The 22892-nt window shown below is 38.2% G+C and overlaps 1 protein-coding gene across 2 annotated transcripts in view; it reads right to left on the reverse strand.

Moving 5' to 3' along the window:
• Positions 1-22517, reverse strand: part of LOC310742007 (uncharacterized protein) — a 44359-nt gene extending 21842 nt beyond the window's left edge. For both annotated transcript variants that reach the window (XM_083570514.1, XM_083570513.1), the window contains exons 1-9: positions 22340-22517; positions 20803-20928; positions 19188-19262; positions 18329-18502; positions 17303-17454; positions 16068-16262; positions 15392-15938; positions 13421-13577; positions 258-369 (exon numbers count right to left, since the gene is read on the reverse strand). In XM_083570514.1, the coding sequence (XP_083426640.1) occupies positions 258-369; positions 13421-13577; positions 15392-15938; positions 16068-16262; positions 17303-17454; positions 18329-18502; positions 19188-19262; positions 20803-20928; positions 22340-22372 (1571 nt within the window). In that variant the 5' untranslated portion in view covers positions 22373-22517. The remainder of the gene's footprint in view (positions 1-257; positions 370-13420; positions 13578-15391; positions 15939-16067; positions 16263-17302; positions 17455-18328; positions 18503-19187; positions 19263-20802; positions 20929-22339) is intronic.
• Positions 22518-22892: the final 375 nt, after the last annotated feature.

Below are 22892 nucleotides of genomic sequence, written 5' to 3' on the forward strand. Positions count from 1 at the left end.
CGATGATTATAATTTACTATATGTCAAGCATCTTATCTGGGGGGTTTTTTTCAGATTTTTTGCGAAGTGAGGTTTTTTTGTCTGCAGGTAAGAAATGAAAATCACAGATGGGCTTCTGCTCACGAGTATTATTATAAATCTAAATGTATATGTATTGTCAGCAGCAATGCATTTGCGGTGTGTGTGTGTGTGTGTATGTGTGTGTGTGTGTGCGTGTGCGTGTGCGCGTGCGCGTGTGTGTGTTTTGTTTTTCCTACCTCCTGAGAGAAGCAATGTGTTCATCAGAGAGGCCTCCTTCAGCCTCATCAACAATGAACAATTTGTCCTTGAGTTTTTTACTCTGCACTGGGAAACTTTTAAGGAAAATATCTGTGAAAAGAGTGGAGGAAAAATGAAAACAAATGTAATTTTTCATACACATACACACACCTCAACCATGCTTGCAGATGCACATAAACACACACCCATTAAAAGCATTCCTTCTGACAGGAAATCTTCCTACCCATGACGAAAAATCTCCAGATGCATTTGCATAATTACCTCTGCATATAAGTCTTAGGGGTCTACCTGCAAGCTGATCTCCATCATACCAAATCTGAATTGATGAGAATTTTGTTTTACCTAATAACCTTGGTTGGTGTATGCAAGTTATAGAGACAGGTCATGAATATTCCGTGATATAGCGCCATGCGAATAAAATGAAGCAAAGTACTCATTACATGCTTCGCCCCGGCAGCACCGTGTTCAAGGGTACTGTCAAGAAAGGCAGCATAAACCTTTATTCTTCCTTATTTCAAGTGGGTAGGTTACTGCAAAAGAAACAGATTTGCTTTTAATCCTGCCTGAGCAGGAAGTCTAATCATGGGCTCTCTATGAATTTAATTCACTGAGCCAAGCAAGGACACAGCTGGGCCACTCAGTGAGCAAACTAGAAAGCAAAATCAGTTACGAAAAACAGATTCTACAGGCATGTCACATGAATTTTCTGTACATCCTATAAAAAGGGTCAGATTTGTCCGTATACCTTCAAATGTACCCCAATCCTATATTTCCTTTGTACCGCTTAAAAAATAGAGAATTTGAGGTAAGCACAAATTCAAAAAAATTATATGTTTCAAACTGCTAGATGTTGTGGTGAACCAAGTAGCCGAGTTGTTACTAAGAAAAAAGTAATTCAGCGTAATTGAGAATAAACGCCGAACTTCAATCAGCAACATACTTCTTCTTCTTCTTCTTTCGGCTGCTCCCATTAGGGGTCGCCACAGCGGATCATCCGTCTCCATACTACCCTGTCCTCTATATCTGCCTCTTTTACACCAACTACCTGCATGTCTTCCCTCACCACATCCATGAACCTCCTCCTTGGCCTTCCTCTTTTCCTCCTACCTGGTGGCTCCATCTTCAGCATTTTTCTACCAATATAATTCATGTCCCTTCTCTGCACATGTCCAAACCATCTCAATCTCGCCTCCCTCACCTTGTCACCAAAACATCCTACATGTGCTGTCCCTCTAATAAACTCATTTCTAATCTTGTCCATCCTCGTCACTCCCAACGAAAACCTCAACATCTTCAGCTCTGCTACCTACAGCTCCACCTCCTGTTTTCTACTCAATGCCACTGTCTCTAATCCATACAACATCGCAGGTCTCACCACAGTCCTATAAACTTTCCCTTTCATTCTTGCAGATACTCTTCTATCACAAATCACTCCTGTCACTCTTCTCCACCCACTCCACCCTGCCTGCACTATTTTCTTTACTTCCCTAACACACTCTTCATTACTTTGCACTGTTGACCCCAGGTACCTGAACTCCTCCACCTTCTCCACCTCTTCTCCCTGCAACCGCATCACTCCACTGCCCTCCCTCTCATTCACACACATGTACTCTGTCTTACTCCTACTGACTTTCATTCCCCTTCTCTCCAGCGCATATCTCCACCTCTCCAGGCTCTTCTCAACCTGCTCTCTACTCTCACCACAAATCACAATATCATCTGCAAACATCATAGTCCAGGGAGACTCCTGTCTGACCTCGTCCGTCAACCTGTCCATCACCACTGCAAACAGGAAAGGGCTCAGGGCCGATCCTTGATGCAGTCCAACCTTCACCCTGAACCAGTCTGTCGTACCTACTGCACACTTTACTGCCGTCACACTGTCCTCATACATGTCCTGCACCACCCTCACATACTTCTCTGACACACCTGACTTCCTCATACAATACCACAACTCCTCTCTCGGCACCCTGTCGTACGCTTTCTCTAAATCCACAAATACACAATGCAGCTCCTTCTGTCCTTCTCTATACTTCTCCATCAACATCCTCAAAGCAAATAAGGCATCTGTGGTGCTCTTCCTCGGCATGAAACCATACTGTTGCTCACAGATGGTCACCTCTTCTCTCAGCCTGGCTTCCACTACTCTTTCCCATAACTTCATGGTGTGACTGATCAACTTAATTCCCCTGTAGTTACTGCAGGTCTGCACATCTCCCTTATGCTTAAAGATCGGTACCAGCACACTCCTTCTCCATTCCTCAGGCATCCTCTCCCCTTCCAGAATCCTGTTAAACAATCTGGTTAAAAACTCCAATGCCATCTCTCCTAAACATCTCAACGCTTCTACCGGTATGTTATCTGGTCCAACCGACTTTCCATTCTTCATCCTCTTAATCGCTGCTCTCACTTCCTCCTTACTAATCCTATCTACATCCTGCTTCACCAACTCCACATCCTCCAACCTTCTCTTTCTCTGATTTTCCTCATTCATCAGCTGCTCAAAATACTCCCTCCATCTTCTCAACACACTCTCCTCACTAGTCAACACATTTCCCTCTCCATCCTTTATTGCTCTAACTTGCAGTACATCCTTCCCAGCTCGGTCCCTCTGCTTGGCCAATCGGTATAAATCCTTTTCTCCTTCCTTAGTGTCCAACCTCTTATACAGTTCCTCATATGCCTTTTCCTTGGCTTTCGCCACATCCCTTTTAACCTGCTGCCGCATCTCCTTGTACTCCTGCCTACTCTTCTCATCACTCTGTCGATTCCACTTCTGTTTTGCCAATCTCTTTCCCCTAATGCTCTCCTGCACTTCCTCATTCCACCACCACGTCTCCTTGTCTTACTTTCTATTTCCAGATGTCACACCAAGTACTTTTCTAGCTGCCTCCCTCATCACTCCTGCAGTAGTTGCCCAATCATCCTGCACCTCTTCACCACCACCAAGCCCCTGTCTGACCTCTTCCCTGAACCTCACACTACACTCTTCCTCCTTCAGTTTCCACTATCTAATTCTTCTTTCAAACCTTACTTTCCTCCTCTTCTTCTTCGCCTCCAAAACCATCCTACAGACCACCATCCGATGCTGTCTAGCTACACTGTCCCCCGCCAACACCTTACAGTCTCCAATCTCCTTCAGGTTGCATCTCCTACACAGAAGATAATCCACCTGTGTGCACCTTCCTCCACTCTTATACGTCACCCTATGATCCTCCTTCTTCTTAAAATACGTGTTCACCACTGCCATTTCCATCCTTTTAGCAAAATCTACCACCATCTGCCCTTCCACATTCCTCTCCTTAAAACCATACCTACCCATCACCTCCTCATCACCTCTGTTCCCTTCACCTACATGCCCATTAAAGTCTGCCCCAATCACCAATCGTTCTTTCCTAGGTACACCATCTACCACTTCATCTAATTCACTCCAGAATCTTTCCTTCTCCTCCATCTCACAGCCAACTTGTGGAGCATAGGCACTGATGACATTTATCATCATCCCTTCAACTTCCACCTTCACGATCATCACCCTATCAGAAACTCTCTTCACCTCCACTACACTCTTACTGTACGCTTCCTTCAGAATCACCCCTACACCATTTCTCTTCCCATCCACACCATGATAAAACAGTTTAAACCCACCTCCAATGTTCCTGGCCTTACTCCCTTTCCACTTGGTCTCCTGAACACACAACACATCTACCTTTCTCCTCTCCATCATATCAGCTATCTCTCTCCCTTTACCCGTCATAGTACCAACATTTAAAGTACCAACCCGAACCTCCACTCTCCTACACTGCTCCTTTTCCTGCAGTCTCTGTAGACGCCTTCCTCCTCTCCTTCTCCTCCTTCGGCCAACAGTAGCCCAATTTCCACCGGTACCCTGTCGGCTAACGATACCTGTGGCGGTCGTTGTTAACCCGGGCCTCGACCGATCCGGTATGAAATTCTCATTTGTGATCCGCATATTTGATTTGGCACATGTTTTACGCTGGATGCCCTTCCTAACGCAACCCTCCCCATTTACCCGGGCTTGGGACCGGCACTAAGAGTACACTGGCTTGTGCCCCCCTAATGGCTGGGTTAATCAGCAACATACTGATACCCGTTTATAAAGAACTGTTCTACCTGGATTCAGTTTCACTTATGGCAGTTAAGAAGGCAGCACAGCACCATGGGATTCACTTAACAGGTCTTAAACCAAGGAGTGGAGAACGCTTTTTTACTGTCAGAGTAAAGAAAAGTGTTTTTTTTTGGCATTTCTGAAGGAGCCACACTTCTAAATCCTTTACCGAAGCACTAACACATAATTCCCTCGCTGGGGGGTTGATCTCAGCCTTTTATGCAATACTTTTGTTCGGGGGAAAATTATACACTGTTTATTTTCTGAATGTGTGATTGCACCTCTTCACTTCAGAGAACAGAATGTTTTCTACTCATGACTCAACTTTGCACCACCAAACATTTCCAGCCTTAACAGAGCTTTACATGCCTCAACAGAATGACCTTTGAAACCCAAAATTACTGGCAACCTTCATAAAAGAAATTAGCTGCAGGTTATATTAGTAATTGACATATGGGGACATTTCATAACTGTGTTTTTTTAGGAAGTGTGATTTTTTTTTTTTATGGAAATCACTGGTTTCACACTGACTGAAGAGAATAAGAAGGATTTGTCTCTGGAAAGCTCTAAAATTTTCACAATGTTGAAAAAGACAAATTTTCCACGCAAATTCATTTTAACGGCACGAGTTTCGATTACTGCAGTGCGCATTTTTGTTTGAGCATTTTTTTTTTTATATATAAATAAATACATTTCTATAGCGCTTTTCACAACAGACATTGTCTCAAAGCAGCTTTAAATTTATAAATACAAAAAGAGGCAAAACTTAAACGCAACACACGTTTATTCACGACGTCCTTACTTTACTCAGATATAAAAAAAAAACATTTATAAACTTCAAAGGAAAAATTTTTGTAATCATTAAACATTTGTTTAACAGATGCGCCAAGTTTCAAATCAAGCACCAAAATCCGCCATGATGCGTACATCCGGCAGTTAAAACCGTCCGTGTGGAAACATACCAAAAGTTTCGTTTGGTGTCCTGATGATTTACGTAATTCAAAACACCATAATCACTTTAAAATATTTACAAGAATATTTTAGCTTCATGTTTTATGTTGAGTATAGTTTAACTAATAAACATACATTTGCATAAAGCATCCATATTTGTCCATACCCATGTTGTATTAAAAACTATTCAATTAAGCCAATGCAGGTGTTCATTGATGCACACCCCTGGTTAAGGTACTTCCAGTACTTGGCATTGTAATTATTCTTTCCACTTTTGACTCTGCAACTGGAATAAACAAGTGAAGTAATGGGTTGAACAGTGAGCTGTTTGTTCTGCCAGGCCTTGAAGGTGTTGGACGATGGGCAGTGTTAAACAAGCATCTCAAGAGTCTTCCACTACGTGCAGCATAATGCTGATAGTTATGCATGAAGCTATGAAGATACTTCTGACCGTTCCTTATGCAACAGAATATGTTGAACCTACAATAGGGAAAAAAAAGAGCTGAATCATCTAGGAAGGAAAAGGTCTTTTGCAGCGGTGTAATGGCAGGAACAGAATCACCTGCTGTTCGGTCACTTGGAACAGGATAAGTTTGCACCTTTACCATGCTGGACTAAAGAAGAGGCAGCAACAACAGGTATAACACAAATGTAACAGCTGATAGCAGGAGGCATAGTAGTTGGAAAAGCTTAGTATTGCTGGGTCGCATACAGAGAGAGAGAGAGCCTATATACTCTTGGTCGCTGTTCCTGCTTCTTCAAATTTGAGACACAGCTTGGCGGGGATTGCTGATAGCCTTCTATCAGAACAAAGCTTAGCAGAAGCTTAGCAGCAGCAAATGCACTACATAAGGTTTCTAAACTAAAGCTAATGCTAACTGAAGCTGTTTCCTCAGACTTCCCTAATCAATAACCTCACACATTTTGTAGTACGTCCACCCAAGCAAGTGATGAGTCTATTCCAGTACTCTTTAAGTGTATGTTTTATCTCTAACACGGTGGCACAGTTGAATTGAAAAGTAAATAAAAAAGTGCCCACAAAATGAGATATAATGGGCAGCACCAAAAGCAGTGGGAGCTGGAGCAGTGGAGTTTCTAACCACAATGCAAAGGCTATTCATGGTGGATTTTTTATATGTAAACTTGCCATACAAAAATAGATGCTGCCCACTGTCTATTGGGCAAGGGGTGAGATTTGAACAGGCATAGTCGAGAGATGCTATTTTCACAATAAACACAATTTGATGTGTAGCATCACTTCCAGAGATTTGTGCAGAACCTGGCGAAGTCTGGTATCTTCAGAGAACAATATCAGACTTCTGAGTAAGACTCATTTGGTATTAGAAATAGGTAGGAACCCATGTGGCAACTTTGATATGTTGTCTGGACAAAGAAAACTACTGTGGCCATCTAACATATAAGGAATCACTAAGTAAACATGGATCGGCAACTGGAAATCCAGATGGCTACCTTTGTGACTCGGGTTGAAAAGTATGACCAAATCAGCAAAGCTGAGTTCTTTCATCCATTACCCAAATGATGTAATGATTACGATGTGACAAATTTGTTCTTTGTGATTTATAACAGCCACTAGAGAAACCCCACTAGTTCTCAAAAACACTCTGGCGTTCCTCCACAAAAAGCAACCTTTAAGCTTAAAGTTTACCGTTTACCTGCATGTTCCTTCGATACAACATCCCTTAAAAATTATTGGAATAGCAAAGCCAACTATATATATATATATATATATATATATATATATATATATATATATATATATATATATATATATATATATATATATATTTTTTTTTTTTTTTTTTTTTTTTTTTTTTTGCTGTAGACTGAAGACATTTGGGTTTAAGAACAATATATAAATATGAAACATATATAAATCATAAGATATATGAGATTTAAGCTTTTAATTACAGCTGGATGAATTAAACAATGCAAAACAGAACAAAAGTTTAGGAACAGATATGAAGTAGGTTAAAATAGAGAGAACTTATTATTTGGTTGCATATCCCTTTCTTGCAATAACTGCATCATTTATGTGCCATCCCCACATTGTTGGTTTCTTCTTTTCTTCTGCTTGTTCAGGCTTTTTCTGTTGTTTGTTTCAAGCAGTTTCTCCTTTCACTCTATTCTTCAGTAGATAAAATGCATTCTCAATTGGGTGAAGGTCTGGTGATTGACTTGGCCAGTCTAAACCTCTTGATAAAGTCCTCTGTTGAGTTGGCAGTGTATGTTGGATCACAGTCTTGATGCATGCTAAATTTCCTCTCAATTAATTTGGAAGCCTCTCTCAGTAAATTGGCAGACGAAACGTTCCTAAAATCATTCCGCTGCTACTATCATCAATAATGATTAGTAAACCCATTCCAAAAGCAGCCATGCAAGACCAAGCCATGACACTACCTCCACCATGTTTCACAGATGAGCTTGTATGTTTTGGATAATGAGCTGATCCTTTTATCCTCCACATTTTGGCCTTTCCATCTCTCTGGTAGAGATTAGCCTTGCTTCCAGAACCTTTGTGGGTCATTTCTGTACTTCTGTGAATTCGAATTTGGCATTCTGATGCTTTCTGCTGAGTGGTTTTGTGATTTTGTGAAGATTAAAACCAAAAGTAGTTATGTATTGGTTAAACAGTAGTTTAGAACACACCTGGGTAAAAAAAAAAAAAAATCCACCTAAAATTTGGATGGTCTAATACAATATGTGCGATATTCTATGCCATTTAATACATATACATATAAAAAAAAATGTAAAACCCAAATTTGATCAGTTAACACAAAAATAAAAAGAATTGGCATTCCAATAGTTTCAGAAGGGACTGCATTTAGAGAACATCCTACAGAATAACAACTACAATAGAAGAAACTCTAACTGCCTACAGCACAAGGTTACTTCACATTGAACTGTTGTCTCACCATACTAGTGCTAGTGGAAATACTCACATCTATTTATGTTACAATCTGTATGTTTTTCACATTGCCATCTGTGTCAAAACAGTCGATTCTACTCTGTACAGTTTACCTAAGGCCAATGTGAATGAGCAATATAGTACTTTTAAGTAGGAGAATACCCATTATTGAGTCTGTCCTTGTTTTGTAGTAGAGCTTTCATATTATGACTTCAACAGAATTAAACATAATGACAGGATCCATCTGAAGGCTAGTTAGCACTTAAAGCAAGGATGAACATATTATTGTTTATTAACATTGCTTGATTTATTATTAAGTAAATATCTTTATTTCCACTTTCTAGTCTGAATCTGGAATGAAATGTATAATATTATATATATATATATATATATATATATATATATATATATATATATATATATATATATATATATATATATATATATATATATATATATATGGTATATGTACCTTTAAATCTGCCCTGATACAATTTGCTTTATAAGTAAGACACAATATGTATATCAGTTGAATTCTTCTGCATTAAATTATCACATTATCTAATGATCTTTATCATTAGCTACATTGAGTTTACCCCCTTACAAAGAAATGAACAGTCTAGAATTTTTATGGTAGGTTTATTCTAAGAAAGAGAGACAGAATATTAAAAAATCAATAATAATAATAAAAAAAAATTATTAGCAACTAAATTAGCAAGAATTATGACTCCCACAGACCCAAATTAGTCCTGTCCCTTTGGGAAATAACTCCTAATATCAACTTTTTATGTGAATAAAAAACACCTGTCAAAGAATCAATCTCTTCTATTCAAACCTCTCCACCAGCATGGGCAAGACCAAAGTAGACCTGCACAAGGCTGGAATGGGCTACAAGACCATCAGATTGTTGCCTTGGCTGTATGTTTGTGGTTATTGTCATGCTGGAAGACCCATCTACGACCCAGATGGGTTCTGACTGAGGCCAGGAGGTTCTCACCAAAAATTCTACAGTGCATTACAGACGAATTAATGTCTTCCTGTACCCTTAGCAGAGAAACAGCACCAAAGGAGAATGTTTCCTCCTCCATGTTTGACAGTTTGGATGGTGTTCTTGGGGTCATATTTTGCATTTCTCTGCCTCCAAACACGGCGAGTCGAGTTGATGTCAAAGAGCACAATTTTGGTTTCATCTGACCACATCACATTCTCCCAAGCCGTCTCTGAATCATTTAGGTGCTCATTGGCCTGTTCATGTGCATTCTTATGCAGAGTGACCTTGGTGTGTTACCAATGGTTTTCTTGGTGACTGTGGTCCCAGTTCCCCTGAGATCATTAACAAGCTCCTGCTGTGTAATTCTGGGCTGATCCCTCAACTTTTTTAGAATCATCCTTACCCCATGAGGTCAGATTTAGCATGGAGATTATCCTGACTTATCTTGTACTTCCATTTTTTTATTATCGTGCCAACAGTGGTCTCTTTCTCACCAAGCTTCTTGCTGATGGTCTTGTAGCCCATTCCAACCTTGTGCAGGTCTACAATCTTTTGACAGCTCTTTGGTCTCGCCCATAGTGGTGGAAAGGTTTGAATTGAAGAATTTGATTCATGTGTCTTTTATACACATAATGAGTTGATATTAGGAGTTATTTCTTAAAGAGACAGGACTAATTTGGGTCTGTGGGAGTCAGAATTGTTGCTGGTTGGCAGGGAATCAAATACAAAGACACAAAAAATATTTTATATAATATTAATATATTAATATATTAATATTAATATTCTTTCTATTTCTATAAATAGACCAACCGTAAGAAGGTACAGTTACAAAATCAGCAGGGGATCAAATAATTATTTCCACCACTGTATTTTTACGTAATTACTGAGCAAAAAAACTTTATAATCCACATAATCCCCAAACACTGGATGGATAATGTGAACTTTTCTCTCATATGGCTGACTGGCACCTGTTACGTTAATACCGGTCGACTTTTTACATTTATGAACCTTTTTGGGCTCTTCACCTTCTCACATCATCTTTGCTGAAAGACTGATTGCTTGAGGGATAACCTGTGTCAGAGGCTAACAAACAGGTCAGTGAGGGTGTCGTGAATTTTTCATGTTCATCTCCTGGTTTTGCTGTGTGCACTGGCATAGTTTTTCTGCCAGACTGGCGGTGAAAGACTTGCGGCTCATGCATTCTATTGCTCTCTCTTTCAGACTGGACATGCCTGAGGATAACCTTCTGTTTGACGTGCATGGGGACTTGCTAAAATACACATCGGAATTTTATTGATGCATACTGAAGTAATTCTACACTGTTTGTTTTTTTTCCAGCCTAATTACTGTCTGCTCCATCTGTACTTTATGGGCAATTTCTGCAAACAATAATTTTGTCATTTCCTGAAAAAAAAAGCCATTTGCTCAAAACTCTATTATTATGTAAACAGATGTTAGAGTGTCAATACAGGCATGTAAAATACAAACCTTTGCTTTCAGGAACATTTGTAAATTATGTGACCAAACTTTCCAATCTGTCTTTCAAAAATGAGACAATGTATTTTGAGGTCGAATTCAGGTTTCTGGTTACTGTCTGTTCTGGTTTTCATATGTCCCCCATGTGTTCGAATGGGTTCTCCAGTTTCATTCAAACTCCAAAAAACATGCCAGTAAGTGGACTAGCTATTTTATATTGCTCCGAATGTGTGTACATGCTGCCTTATGATACACCATCCAAGGTGTATTCCCAGGGATTAGCTCTGAACCCTCCGTGACCCTGACCAGAATAAAAAGCGATTACTGAAGATGAAAAATGAAGTTCTCCAGGATTGGATCCAACTACAAAAGAGCACCTCTGGTAAGATTTTCTGTCATGTCGCTACTGTCAGGGTCTGTCTCATTACAGGAAAATGTGTTGAAATCTTTTGCTTCTGGTAATTGTTCTGCTGAAACATTGCAGATGCGTTAAAAAAAATAAAGTTTAAAGCTATTACGCCTTTGCCCAAGTGATCCTAAAATCTGGTACATTATACCCTAATGGTTGGGAGTGCTTAGTAGCTCCCAAATAATATCGTCTTGCACAATGTTTTTGAGCTAATTCAGAGGCAAATAAATAAACCAGAAATGGGCGTTTTTGCTATTTAAAATGCAGCAAGGCATTAAAAATGTTTATTCGCTAAATAAAAGCGTGAGGAGAATGTTCATGCTGGTCTTTAAAACATTTTGAAGATTACGACTGTGAATATTAAGTGACGTACAGTGATGCACATCCTAGCATTTCTCTGCTTGGACTCCTCTTTCTTTTTTTTTTATTCAGACATCATAGCTCAGTGCAGGGATGCAAGAAAAGAGCAGACTATGCCTGTCATCCCACTCAGTGAAGTGCTTGATAGCAGAAGCTCCATGTTGTCTTAATTCAATAAGAACATTCACAGGCCTGCTTTATCCTACAATAAGCTTCTTCCTGGGTTTCCTTAAAAAAAAAAAAAGGAAACTGCTCGAAGCACAATGGCAGTGTAGAAGCATATACAATGACATCCTCAATCCATCATCTACTAGTGATCAAAGGGGGTAACTCATTCACAAATTCACAAAGGGAAAAGATTTCTGCTCTAATATTTGCCCCCTTTCCAAAGATACCAATGTATTTCCTGCAGTGCTATCAGCCTGAATCCATAAAATATAATCATTTGAAGCCACAGAGGTAACCTTTTTTTTTTCCCCAATATTGCAATATTGTTCAACTGTCACTCATTGTTGATATGATGCCATCTAGTGGCAGTCATGTAGACTACAATCTAAAATGCCTCAAATTCGGGCTTTCTATACAGCATACACAACTACAACCGCAATTCAGGTGCTTGTGTTAGAGAAAGTCTCACAAGCTTTAAAAATATCCAACTTGAAAAGTCATGAGCGGTGGCGTGTGAAATAATTATTCATGCGAGTGCACATGAGTCACTTTTATGCTGATTACAAACCACTTCTACCAGAAAGGATTCAGCCCAATGAAAGAAATGGCTTAAACAATTTACTGTTTTTTTTTTCCAACTGCAAACATGTAATCAGAAAAACTATCGACTTGCTCTCAAAGCCCGTCTTTATCTTTCTCGCTTAACAATATGTTGAAAAGTTATTGGAGTGGAATTTCGTGAGATGTGACGTTATCCTTAAGTGATCCGATGCTGGGTTTAATGGCCTGCTTTGCTGTTCCGTTTGCCCTAATCCTTCCTGAGGAATCAATAACACATCTGCCGGGATTGCTTCTGCAAGATACACAAATACTTACCTCACAGTCAAGTTCTCTCACAGAGAAAAAAAATACAATACAGGCAATGCTCAAGTTTCAGGCATTAGGACTAATCGAAAAACGATTGTGGAGATTAGTAATGACAAAAATTAAAGACAGAGACTCAATGCAGCTTCATGAGGTCATTTTTAAGGATAAGGATATACCGTCGACTTTCGAATTATTGCCATTCTCGATATAAAAAAATACCAGACAACAATCACCATCGCTGTACCCCGCAACATCGTATATATCTGCTATTAATTGACATTCGGTGCAACCCAGATGAGGATGGGTTCCCCTTTTGAGTCTGGTTCCTCTTAAGGTTTCTTCCTTATGCCATCTCGGGGAGTTTTTCCTTGCCACAGTCGCCAACTTACATTTATAAAGAAACTTTCTTTCGGCTTCTCCCATTAGGGGTCGCCACAGCGGATCATCCGCATGTTTGATTTGGCACATGTTTTTATGCTGGATGCCCTTCCTAATGCAACCCTCCACATTACATGTTGTAAATGTGGACTTCCCTTTGTACTTCCCTTTTTAGATCACAGGAGTCAGGAGTTTATTTCTAGGTTCGAATCCACAAATTACTCCCTACCATATTTTTTTTACAACTGGTTTCAGGTGTCTTTCTGTAGCAGCATGATATAACAAAATCCTGAATGTTGTAATTAAAATATTGCTTCTAAAGGAAGGAGATATAGTTTTACCATTTTAATCACAGTTTCTCCATTTTATTACAACCTGCTAATAAAGAAGGACTATAACATGTACACCTTTAAACTATATCTTTTAAATCGAATTGATCCTAAAACAACAATGTTATAAGGTGGTGTTTGTGGTAACTCCGATACTCACTGAAGTTGTGCGCGACTTTCGCGTTCAGTAGGATTTGACTGACGGGCTCTACGTTAGAAAGGGGCCCCGAGTCTTTGACGCCGAACTTCTCATGAAGACGCGACGTGTCGATTTCAATTTCTCTAGGACTTCCCCGCACCCACAATGACTTCGCAAGCTGTAAGAGCAGCAAAAAGCAGTCAATATCTTTATTTTCTCCTCAAGAAACCTGCAATAAATAAACCATGGGCACAAACGATCCAAATCACAGTTCACACACTCTGCCTTGAATATATGAGCTTGGGGGGGTAGGGGGACGCAAAGCATTAGGTCACGGTGGGAAACGTGCGAAATGGAGTGCTGCTTTCGACAAAAATGTGGCCGGGGTGTAATCAGGACTACGAATAATTTTTATTCTTATTCTATTCAGTCACCTTGTGATCATAACCCTTTAAGAGCAGCCTGTAAGAGGGACGCTGTCACACTCTCGTTGAGTCAGTTTCATCAAATCGATTCAAATGCTGAAATTATGATTTTGCACCAACACACAGTTCAGATTTAACAAAAGAAATAAGCAAGAACTATGCATAATTAACATCCTGAATCCATCGAAACTCTTAGACAAGACCAGAATGGGAATGAGGATGTGTTTGTTGGTATTGGGGACCTTTTATAAGTTACCTAGTGTGGGGGTTTACTGCAGCAACTTGCTGTTGGTATTCTAGTCCTAGTTCCCAAGGAAACCGCCTTGATAGACTGAAAGAAAGTCGAGCTAAGAGGTGTGATACAGTTTACACACCAATTATAAGAATGACATTTATACTATATATTAGTGGTGTAACGGTACGCGTATTCAATTTTTTGGTACAAGGCTTTCGGGTTCGATACACACGTGTACTGAATGCAATCCTTTTTACGTGGGGAACATATTTACATGAGTTCCCTCAGGAATGTATTAAGTGGCGGACCGAAAGTTTCCACCTTGCACTTTAAGCCCATTTTTATTAATATTATTATTATTATTATTATTATTATTAAACTTGAATACACACACAAGAATGTCAGGGGTATAAAAAAGAAACTAGAGTTAGCGCAGTGTCACTGTGGCCACTCAATTCCATGAGATTTGTTTTGCGCATGCATGAAAACGCTAAAAAAAACAATAGCGCTACCGTTAGCCGCCAACCAGAAAGTGGCTAGCAGCTAACACTAGCGCTATGGATTCTTAAGCGTTTTATGTACAGTTTCAAGAATTTCTCTTAAAAGGAGAAAATCCTGACAATTCCACATATCAAGGGAGTGAATGAATGAACATTTGTTAAAGTATGCTGAAATAAGTAGAACAGTTAAGAACATCATATAGTTAGAAAATGAAATATTAAATGTAAAACACACACACACACACACACACACACACACACACACACACACACACACACACACACACAAACACATATGCACATCTGTGTTACCCAGATGGGGTCTAACGAATGAAAACTATTTAATTACATTTTTCTATTTATTACATTTTATTAAATCAAATTCATTTGTACCAATTTAATTGATTACTCAATTGAATCAATATAATAGTGTATTGCATTGATTATAATATATATATATATATATATATATATATATATATATATATATATATATATATATATATATATTTATTTTATTTTATTTTTTTATTTTTTTTTATTGTTTTAAAAATGTAAACTGTTCCAATGTTGATCATCTCGAATGTTAATAATAAACTGCGTTAATAAAAAAAAAAAAACGACAAGCAGTTTTATGTTTTGCATTTCTTCCCCCTTAACTGTACTGAAGCGTGACTTAAAAACAGAGGTCCGTACTGAACTGTGACTTTTGTGTACTGTTACACCCCTGCTATATATCATTCTTAAAACTATTTAGAATCTTTTAATTTCATTTTGAAAGGTTTTTGTGTTCTTGTGTTTACATATTCTTTATGCACAGTACTGTAAATACCTTGTCTTGTGAAATGACATCCCAGTGAAAGGCCTTGGTTCTCTCTGTCAGTGTTTTCGGCTTGTTGTTGATGGGCAGAGGAGGGGGAAGGGGAGGAGGAGGAGGAGGAGTCAGGCCTGAAGTAGACACACTTGATGTCACAGTTGCGAGTTGTGGATCTGGCTCTGGCCCTGGCATTTTTACTTGTATGGATAGTTGCCTTATCTCAGGCACCTGCTCTGGCTTCAGGTCAGGAAGTTGCACCGGTGCGATCATTGGCCCCGGCAATAGAACAGGTACTTTAATATGATGTCTTGGTAAAGGCTTTATTAACACAGATTCACAATCGTTCTGCACTCTGTCAGTCTCTGGTTCTCTCTCACTTTCAGACTGGTGCTCTTTAATGGTTTCTAAAATCTTGCCAGATTCACTGAGCTCTTCATACACATTCTCATGCTGAGATTTGTGTTTCCATTCCATACAAATATTGTCAATAGCTTGAACCCAAGCGTCCCGTTCGCTCCTAATGACCTCTGGGCTCATCTGTCCATTTGCTGGAATCCGGAAACTAAAAAAAAAACAAAAAACAGAGAAATGAGATTCTGCTTTCCAGATGTCACTTAATAGCATCTCATGAAGTGACCCGAATAACTGAATAAGCTTTGTGAAGATGTTATCTAAGATCCATAAAACTCACTGCAACACATTATTGTTAGTGAGTAGCACAAATAGAGAATCACTCGTGCAATCGCTCTTTACACTGGCATTCCCATCAGAGAAATGAATGATGATTGGAAGGTTAGAAGACACGGGCTCGTCTGCTTCATCCTCATACTGGCAATGTCCTGTCGAGAGCAGGGTCAGGTGTCCTGTGTGGAGATGTGCCTCATACCTGGATAACAAAACATTAATACAGAAACACATAAAAGCCTAGAACACTCACAGCTCATAATTATGTAGGAAATAATCAGCATTGTCAACAAACATGTTATTTTTTTTATCTGAAACTGTATTTCATTTAAAAGCTTTAACAACAGATTCATATCATATCTTTAGACAATCATTTCCTAACATCTCAACGTCATGCTTTGACGACACACCCACTGTATAACTCTCATTGCCATTAGCAAAACAAACACACTTGTTTTTCTTTAGAAGTCGTTTACTTCCTTGTGTACATACCACATGTTTTTGATTTCCCTTCGCAAAGTATTCAAATCAATTTCACATTTCCCAATCAATTCTTTATATAAAGAAATGTGCCTGGCCTATTTTTACCTTTTCTATTACACATTTAACTATATCTGGTAGTTGACTGCAGTAAATAGTGTAGATGCTATCCTTTTTTAGAATTTTCACGATTATAGTGCTTTGCAGAAGTATTTGCCCCTCAACCTGAACTGAAATGGACTGAACTAGTATTGTGTGTCCAAAAATCTACATACAATAGCCCAATATTTGGAAGTAAAAAATATTTGCAGCATTTCCAAAATTATTTGGAAACTTTTTGTGGTGATTGCATAAAGAATTTATTTGCATTGCTTTAACCTAAATAGGTTCTGGTGCATTTCATCATTGTAGAATTTCCATCAGAAGTCACATCATCTCACTATAAATGCATCAGAAATATTCCTGAAAAGCCCCAGAGTATTATTAGAGAAGACAGTCTTTCGAATGAGTATGGAAGTTGTATATTTTTGGAATTGTGGTCTTCGCCTGTGCCTTTCGGAAATGAAAATAAAATAATTCTCCTTGTTGCATAATCTTTACTATACTTTAGAATCGCCAGCTGGTCGGGTTTATTTCTTTTACGTACAGCAACAAACAATCATCATTTTAATTTCCGTTTATTGTGACTAAAGCTGTGAAGCCAGTGAGCTGATTAACGATTGTAAATTAGAAAAGAATTAATGAAGCTAAGCATGTCCATACGTCTTCCATTTGAATGATGCTAGCCCTCCTCGCTGCAGAAGCAGCTGGCCCTTGCGAAGCCCTTTCGGGGACGCCTGTGGTTCTTTAGGCTTCGCATAAATATCTTCAGGTTCTGTATTCCTGTAGATTATCTGGTTGATCAGTTCCAGCATCTAAAGGAAACAGAAATATTGAGTTAAAAGTATATAACAAACCTATTTGTGTGAAAATCACATTCAGGGTAATAGAAATTTCACTGTATCTGTATCTGTTTGCTGGCCTAAACTAGAATTTATTGGGGTTTTTTCACACTGAATGAACCATACCACTATGTTCCTGGAAAACAATAGTCGGAAAAGATGTTGAAGCAGTTGCTCAACATCAGGTGTGTCTTACAAGATATAACAATTTTTGACTACAGATGTATACAGACTTACTTTCTTTCAGGTTGTAGCTACATTCTTTTCTTACAACATTCTTTTCGAATGAATGTAGTTGGTTCCATTTCCCAAAATGACTACACGCATGAAAGGAACACAAACATCCCTCTAACCTTTACAATGCTTTTGTCTAGCCCAGTATGAGCCAGTAATGATGCATGCCTTTATTCTCAACCAGATACCCTGATGGACGTTTCTAGACATTTTCCAGAGAAAATATAGCTTCAGATTTCCCCTGTGTGTATTTGAATTTGTTTAGAATATATTATTTGATCATTCTGAACAATTTATTTCATTTACATCCCTACAGCACATAATTGTGAAGTGTATGGCAGATGACATATATCTGCCTATATATATATATATATATATATATATATATATATATATATATATATATATATATATATATATATATATATATATATATATATGTATAATATTGTGAAATGTTGTGAAATGGTCATATAGTGGTTTCCAATCTCATTCTTGAGAATCTTATCATTAAAATAAGTATTAACTTACAGTGCCCAGGAAAGGGAAAGAGTGCCCTGATTTGGCTTGGTTAGTATTGGTCAACCAATATCTTCTCAACATCATAACTCACTTTTTGCTTGTCCTGTGAAGATGTAGCTTCCAACTCATATTCATGGTGGTTCTTGAAAAACACTGTAATCCTGGTCCCTGGAGAATCATTGCAGTTTTTAATGTCCGCAAAAGGAAGCTGCCTCTTCACAATGCCTTTCTCGATACTGCAAACCATCTTTGTGCTGAAATCAATCTGAGAAAACACACATTCCTCTAATGCAACAAAAGCCTTTTACAGTCACAAACATGAATGACTGCTAAAATTACAACCCCTCTGACCAACAAATATGTACATATATATGGGAAATATTCCCATATAAAGTTCATCACACCCATATGTAGACTTTCCTTGTTGTCACAAATTTAGGAAGCACAAAATTGTCTAGTATGTATTTGTCTTTCCCTTTACTGAAACGGAAAAGCACAAACACATCCCAGCATGACAATATGCACAATACAAGGTCTATAAAGAATCTTCATTGCCTGTACAGATCCCAGATCTCGACCCAAATGGACACCTTTTTGGAACTCGAACACCGACTACACCACAGGCCTCCTCACACAAGTGCCTGATCTGAAGCTTTTGAGGCTGAAAGATCACTAATCCCCACAGCTGTGTTACAAGAATTAATGGAAAAACTTTATGAAAAAGTAGAAGATATAACAACAGCAAATGGCAAAGTGGATTGTGATTTTTCAAAAAGCCCATATTGGTGTGATGGTGCAATGTCCACAATATTTACCCATATAATATACACTATTTGGTCATTTTCACCTGTGCTAATGCATTATTATATTTGTCTGTGTGCATGTGGGTGGAGGTATTCTCTTTTTACATGAAAATAGAACATGGAATATGTATGACTTTTCCCTCATACCTGGAATACCCTTTTTTGCCATCTGTAAGCATTGAGTTTGTGCACGCTGAAGTTGTACTGCGTCGCTTGTTTTTCCTGCAAACAGACCAATAAATAACAATTATTACTGTTGCTCCAATCAGACAACTTCCTCTTTTGTCACATACAATAAAGGTGTTGTATTCCAAAGTGGTTGTCTGTGATTGGTTCCAGTTGTAGCCGGGCAAGTCCCTTGAAAAGTGGGGAAGCCAGTTTCTTTAGTTCCTCATGGGAAGCATTCCAATGCATTTATCAGATTTCACTGTGGTGCACAAACAAATGAGTCACAAACTAGCAAACATTTCTAGATTTCTATAGTCTCTGACCATTCAACATGCAGAAGTTATACATCTAATTGCTCATGCGCAACAGTTTATCTTTTTAAGATAAAATTTTAAGTATAACATTTGGTAACAAAGTCTGGCATGATTATAATGAGTACTCTCCATGAGCAGCCTGGAAGGATGGCAAGGCAGGTTTAAGCCCTTTTTCTAACGTCTTAAATTCTTCTGCTTAATTACATTTAATTTTACCTTTATGGCATTTAGCAGATGCACTTATCCAGAGTGATATACAAATGTGCTTTGAGTCTCTATCAATTGATAAATCAGCACTGGTTCGCTGGGGTGCAGTCTTAGGGAGTCTTAGGACAGCAGTAACCTAAACTCTGAGTTTGACTAGTAAGTGCCATGTCAAGTCCTTTTCTATCTGATTCAATGTAGTTAGTTAATATTGCTGACTTATTGAATAGTAATCTGACAGTAACCCAAATGATCATTGTCACGACTTGAATAAAAGTGCTCATGTGTCAGGGATCCACCAGCCACACCTTCACCAAACCCACCTATCACTTCAAGTAGCTCTCCAACCTACTAACCACCTGCACCTGGCACTCATCAACCGCTACCCTATATAACCTCCGTTCCCCCACCAGCTCATTGTCCATTCTACAGTTTCAGCTGAAGAACCATGTCGGACTACCCGAGCTACAGACATCCTGTTATGGTTTGGATTACTGTTGTTTGCTGGACTCTATTAAGTTCTACAAACTCTCTACTCATTGCATTTAGTCAAACCTGGTGTTTATGTTTGGTTCGCCGTTTTCTGCCCTTTTGCTGTTCATTAAAACCTTCATTATTTGCACTTCGGTTTCTGGCACGTTCTTCCGCCTGACATCATGTGAATGCTTTGTAAATAAACTTTTTTTTTTTTTAAAACATTACCAAAAGAATGAAAGAAAAACAAGACTGGAGTGGAATCAAATTCACTTTCCAGATTGGGGAGCCTGTCCCAGCTACACTCTGGACATCATGCGCACACATATTTATACCCTTTATCTTAGCCAGTCCACCAATTAGTATGTTTTTGAAGGTGAAAAAAAAATCTAGTAGAAACCCACAGCGTATATGCAGAGTAAATCAAGTTTAGGATGAAACCAGGGACCACAGAGCTGAGAAGCAGCAATGCTTCCTATTGCTGTATTACGTTAAACCTTTAGTCCCTCGGAGTTTGAGTATAAACAATATAGCTATGTATAATATAATAGAAGATATATACAGTATGTAATTTGGTATATAAATAGCTCTTTCCACTGCACCTCTAAATCGAAATTCCTCTGGAGCAGCTGCAGTTTGTCTCTTCTGGCCTGGTGCAGAGCGTCTTCGATGCTCAGCTCTCCATTCTTCACCATGTGCATAATTTTCAGCTGCATCTCATTACTAAGCTACAAAATACACAATGCAACAAACACTTGAGGGCTGCACAAAACTTTAACTCATTAGCACATTGTCTTCGAATATAAAAGTCAAAAAAGGTGAAAGAAGGTGCTTGTCTTTTAAAGGGAAGACAATCAAGAAAGACCCGAGAAGTGCTAATAATGACATGAACGGAAAACACACGACAAAGAATGAAATTGGAGCTGTGTAAAAAAAAAGAATACAAGCTTTTTTACAGATCAATAGAATCCAGATAGACAATCATCGCATTGATGTGGACACAATCTCCTGAACATTAGAAGAAGACGGTTAATTGATGTGGGTTTTGGCTGAAGAGCAAAAATGATATTGGTGCAAACTGAATCTGATACAATTTTAATGAATGATCAAAATGTATTTGTCATGTATTATGATACGTTTATGTTACTGGATTAAGGAAAATTCATGTGGGCAATCAATGTTTTGAGAATGAAGCCTAATTCTATACATTTTAAACCCTTTTTACTGATAAAATAATAGCTGTAATATAGAATCATTGATACCTAGTGCACTTCTCATCAAGTTTACTTACAAATGTTAGAATATACAAAATACTATACTATAAACTAGGATACAAAATAATACATTAATAACACAAAAAAACCCAGAGGAAATATACAGTAATAAACTACATTTAGTCATCATTGAAGGACAGTGTGTGACTTTCTCCTGAAACTCAAAAGGAAATGTATGTCAGATTGCATCCAGGATTTGTCTCAGAGGATCTCCTTTAAAGACGGACAAAAACGATCTGGTCTAGACTCATATCTGATTACTAGTTATATTTTACGTACTCGAACGGGAACTGCAAGGGATTTGTTACATTTCACAAGTTCCTTTTTGCATTTTATACAAAAAAAAAACCCTGTCACAAACACAAACACGCTGACAGCATTCGAAAAACAGTTTTAAATTAGAATCGCTTAAATATCATAGTTTTTTGAGGAGGCTTTATATCATATTGAGTTTCAAAAAGCAAAGATTTGAATAGACAGTCACTCAAACACAATGTATTGTGTATAGTATTTTGTACTGTGTATATACTGTATATTATAGTATGTGATTATTCTTTTTATATATTTGCATTTATTTTTATTTCTTGCCTTTGCTGATGTAACAAAGAAATTTCCCCACTGTGGGACGAATAAAGGTATATCTTATTCTATCTTATCTTAGACTTTGTTCTGTTAAATAAACAAATAAAAACGAACAATAATAACCTTGTTAAACCAATTTGTTGTCTATATGCATGGTCAGCTATAACTAAAATCTATTTAAGATCACAATCTTTCTAACTATTGTGAGATACGTCAGTAGTGATGATGTTCCTCCTTGCCTATATTGAACCTTAAACCTACTTTGTAATGTAGTGAGGTTTACCTGTGGGACAGTCAGCATCTCCATGCTACTCATGCACTCGGAAATCACTCCAACCAAGAAAGAAAATATAGATATCCTTGAAAAAAAAGTCAAAGCTGATAAGTTTTGGTTTTCTTTAGCAACGTCCTGAAGTGTACAAGAAGCAAGGTGTGAATCAGTCAACGTGTTTTTCCTCTGTGGTATTACAGCATTGTGTACTAGTCTACTGCATACTACATGGGGTAGTACTCTGTGTAAAATAGTATAGTAGGCTGACTTTAGTAGGCTGGAGAGGAAATTGTGGTTGTGGAGAGAATCTATCTATCTCTTTATCTCTCTCTCTCTCTCTCTCTCTCTCTCTCTCTATCTATCTATCTATCTATTTATCCATCCATCTATCTATCTATCTATCTATCTATCTATCTATCTATCTATCTATCTATCTATCTATCTATCCATCCTTCTATCTATCTATCTATCTATCTATCTATCTATCTATCTATCTATCTATCTATCTATCTATCTATCTATCTATCTACTGTGTCATGGTTATGAGGCATTACAGTGTAAAACC

This window comes from Silurus aristotelis (assembly GCF_946808225.1).
Source record: "Silurus aristotelis genome assembly, chromosome: 19".
NCBI classification, from domain to species: domain Eukaryota; kingdom Metazoa; phylum Chordata; class Actinopteri; order Siluriformes; family Siluridae; genus Silurus; species Silurus aristotelis.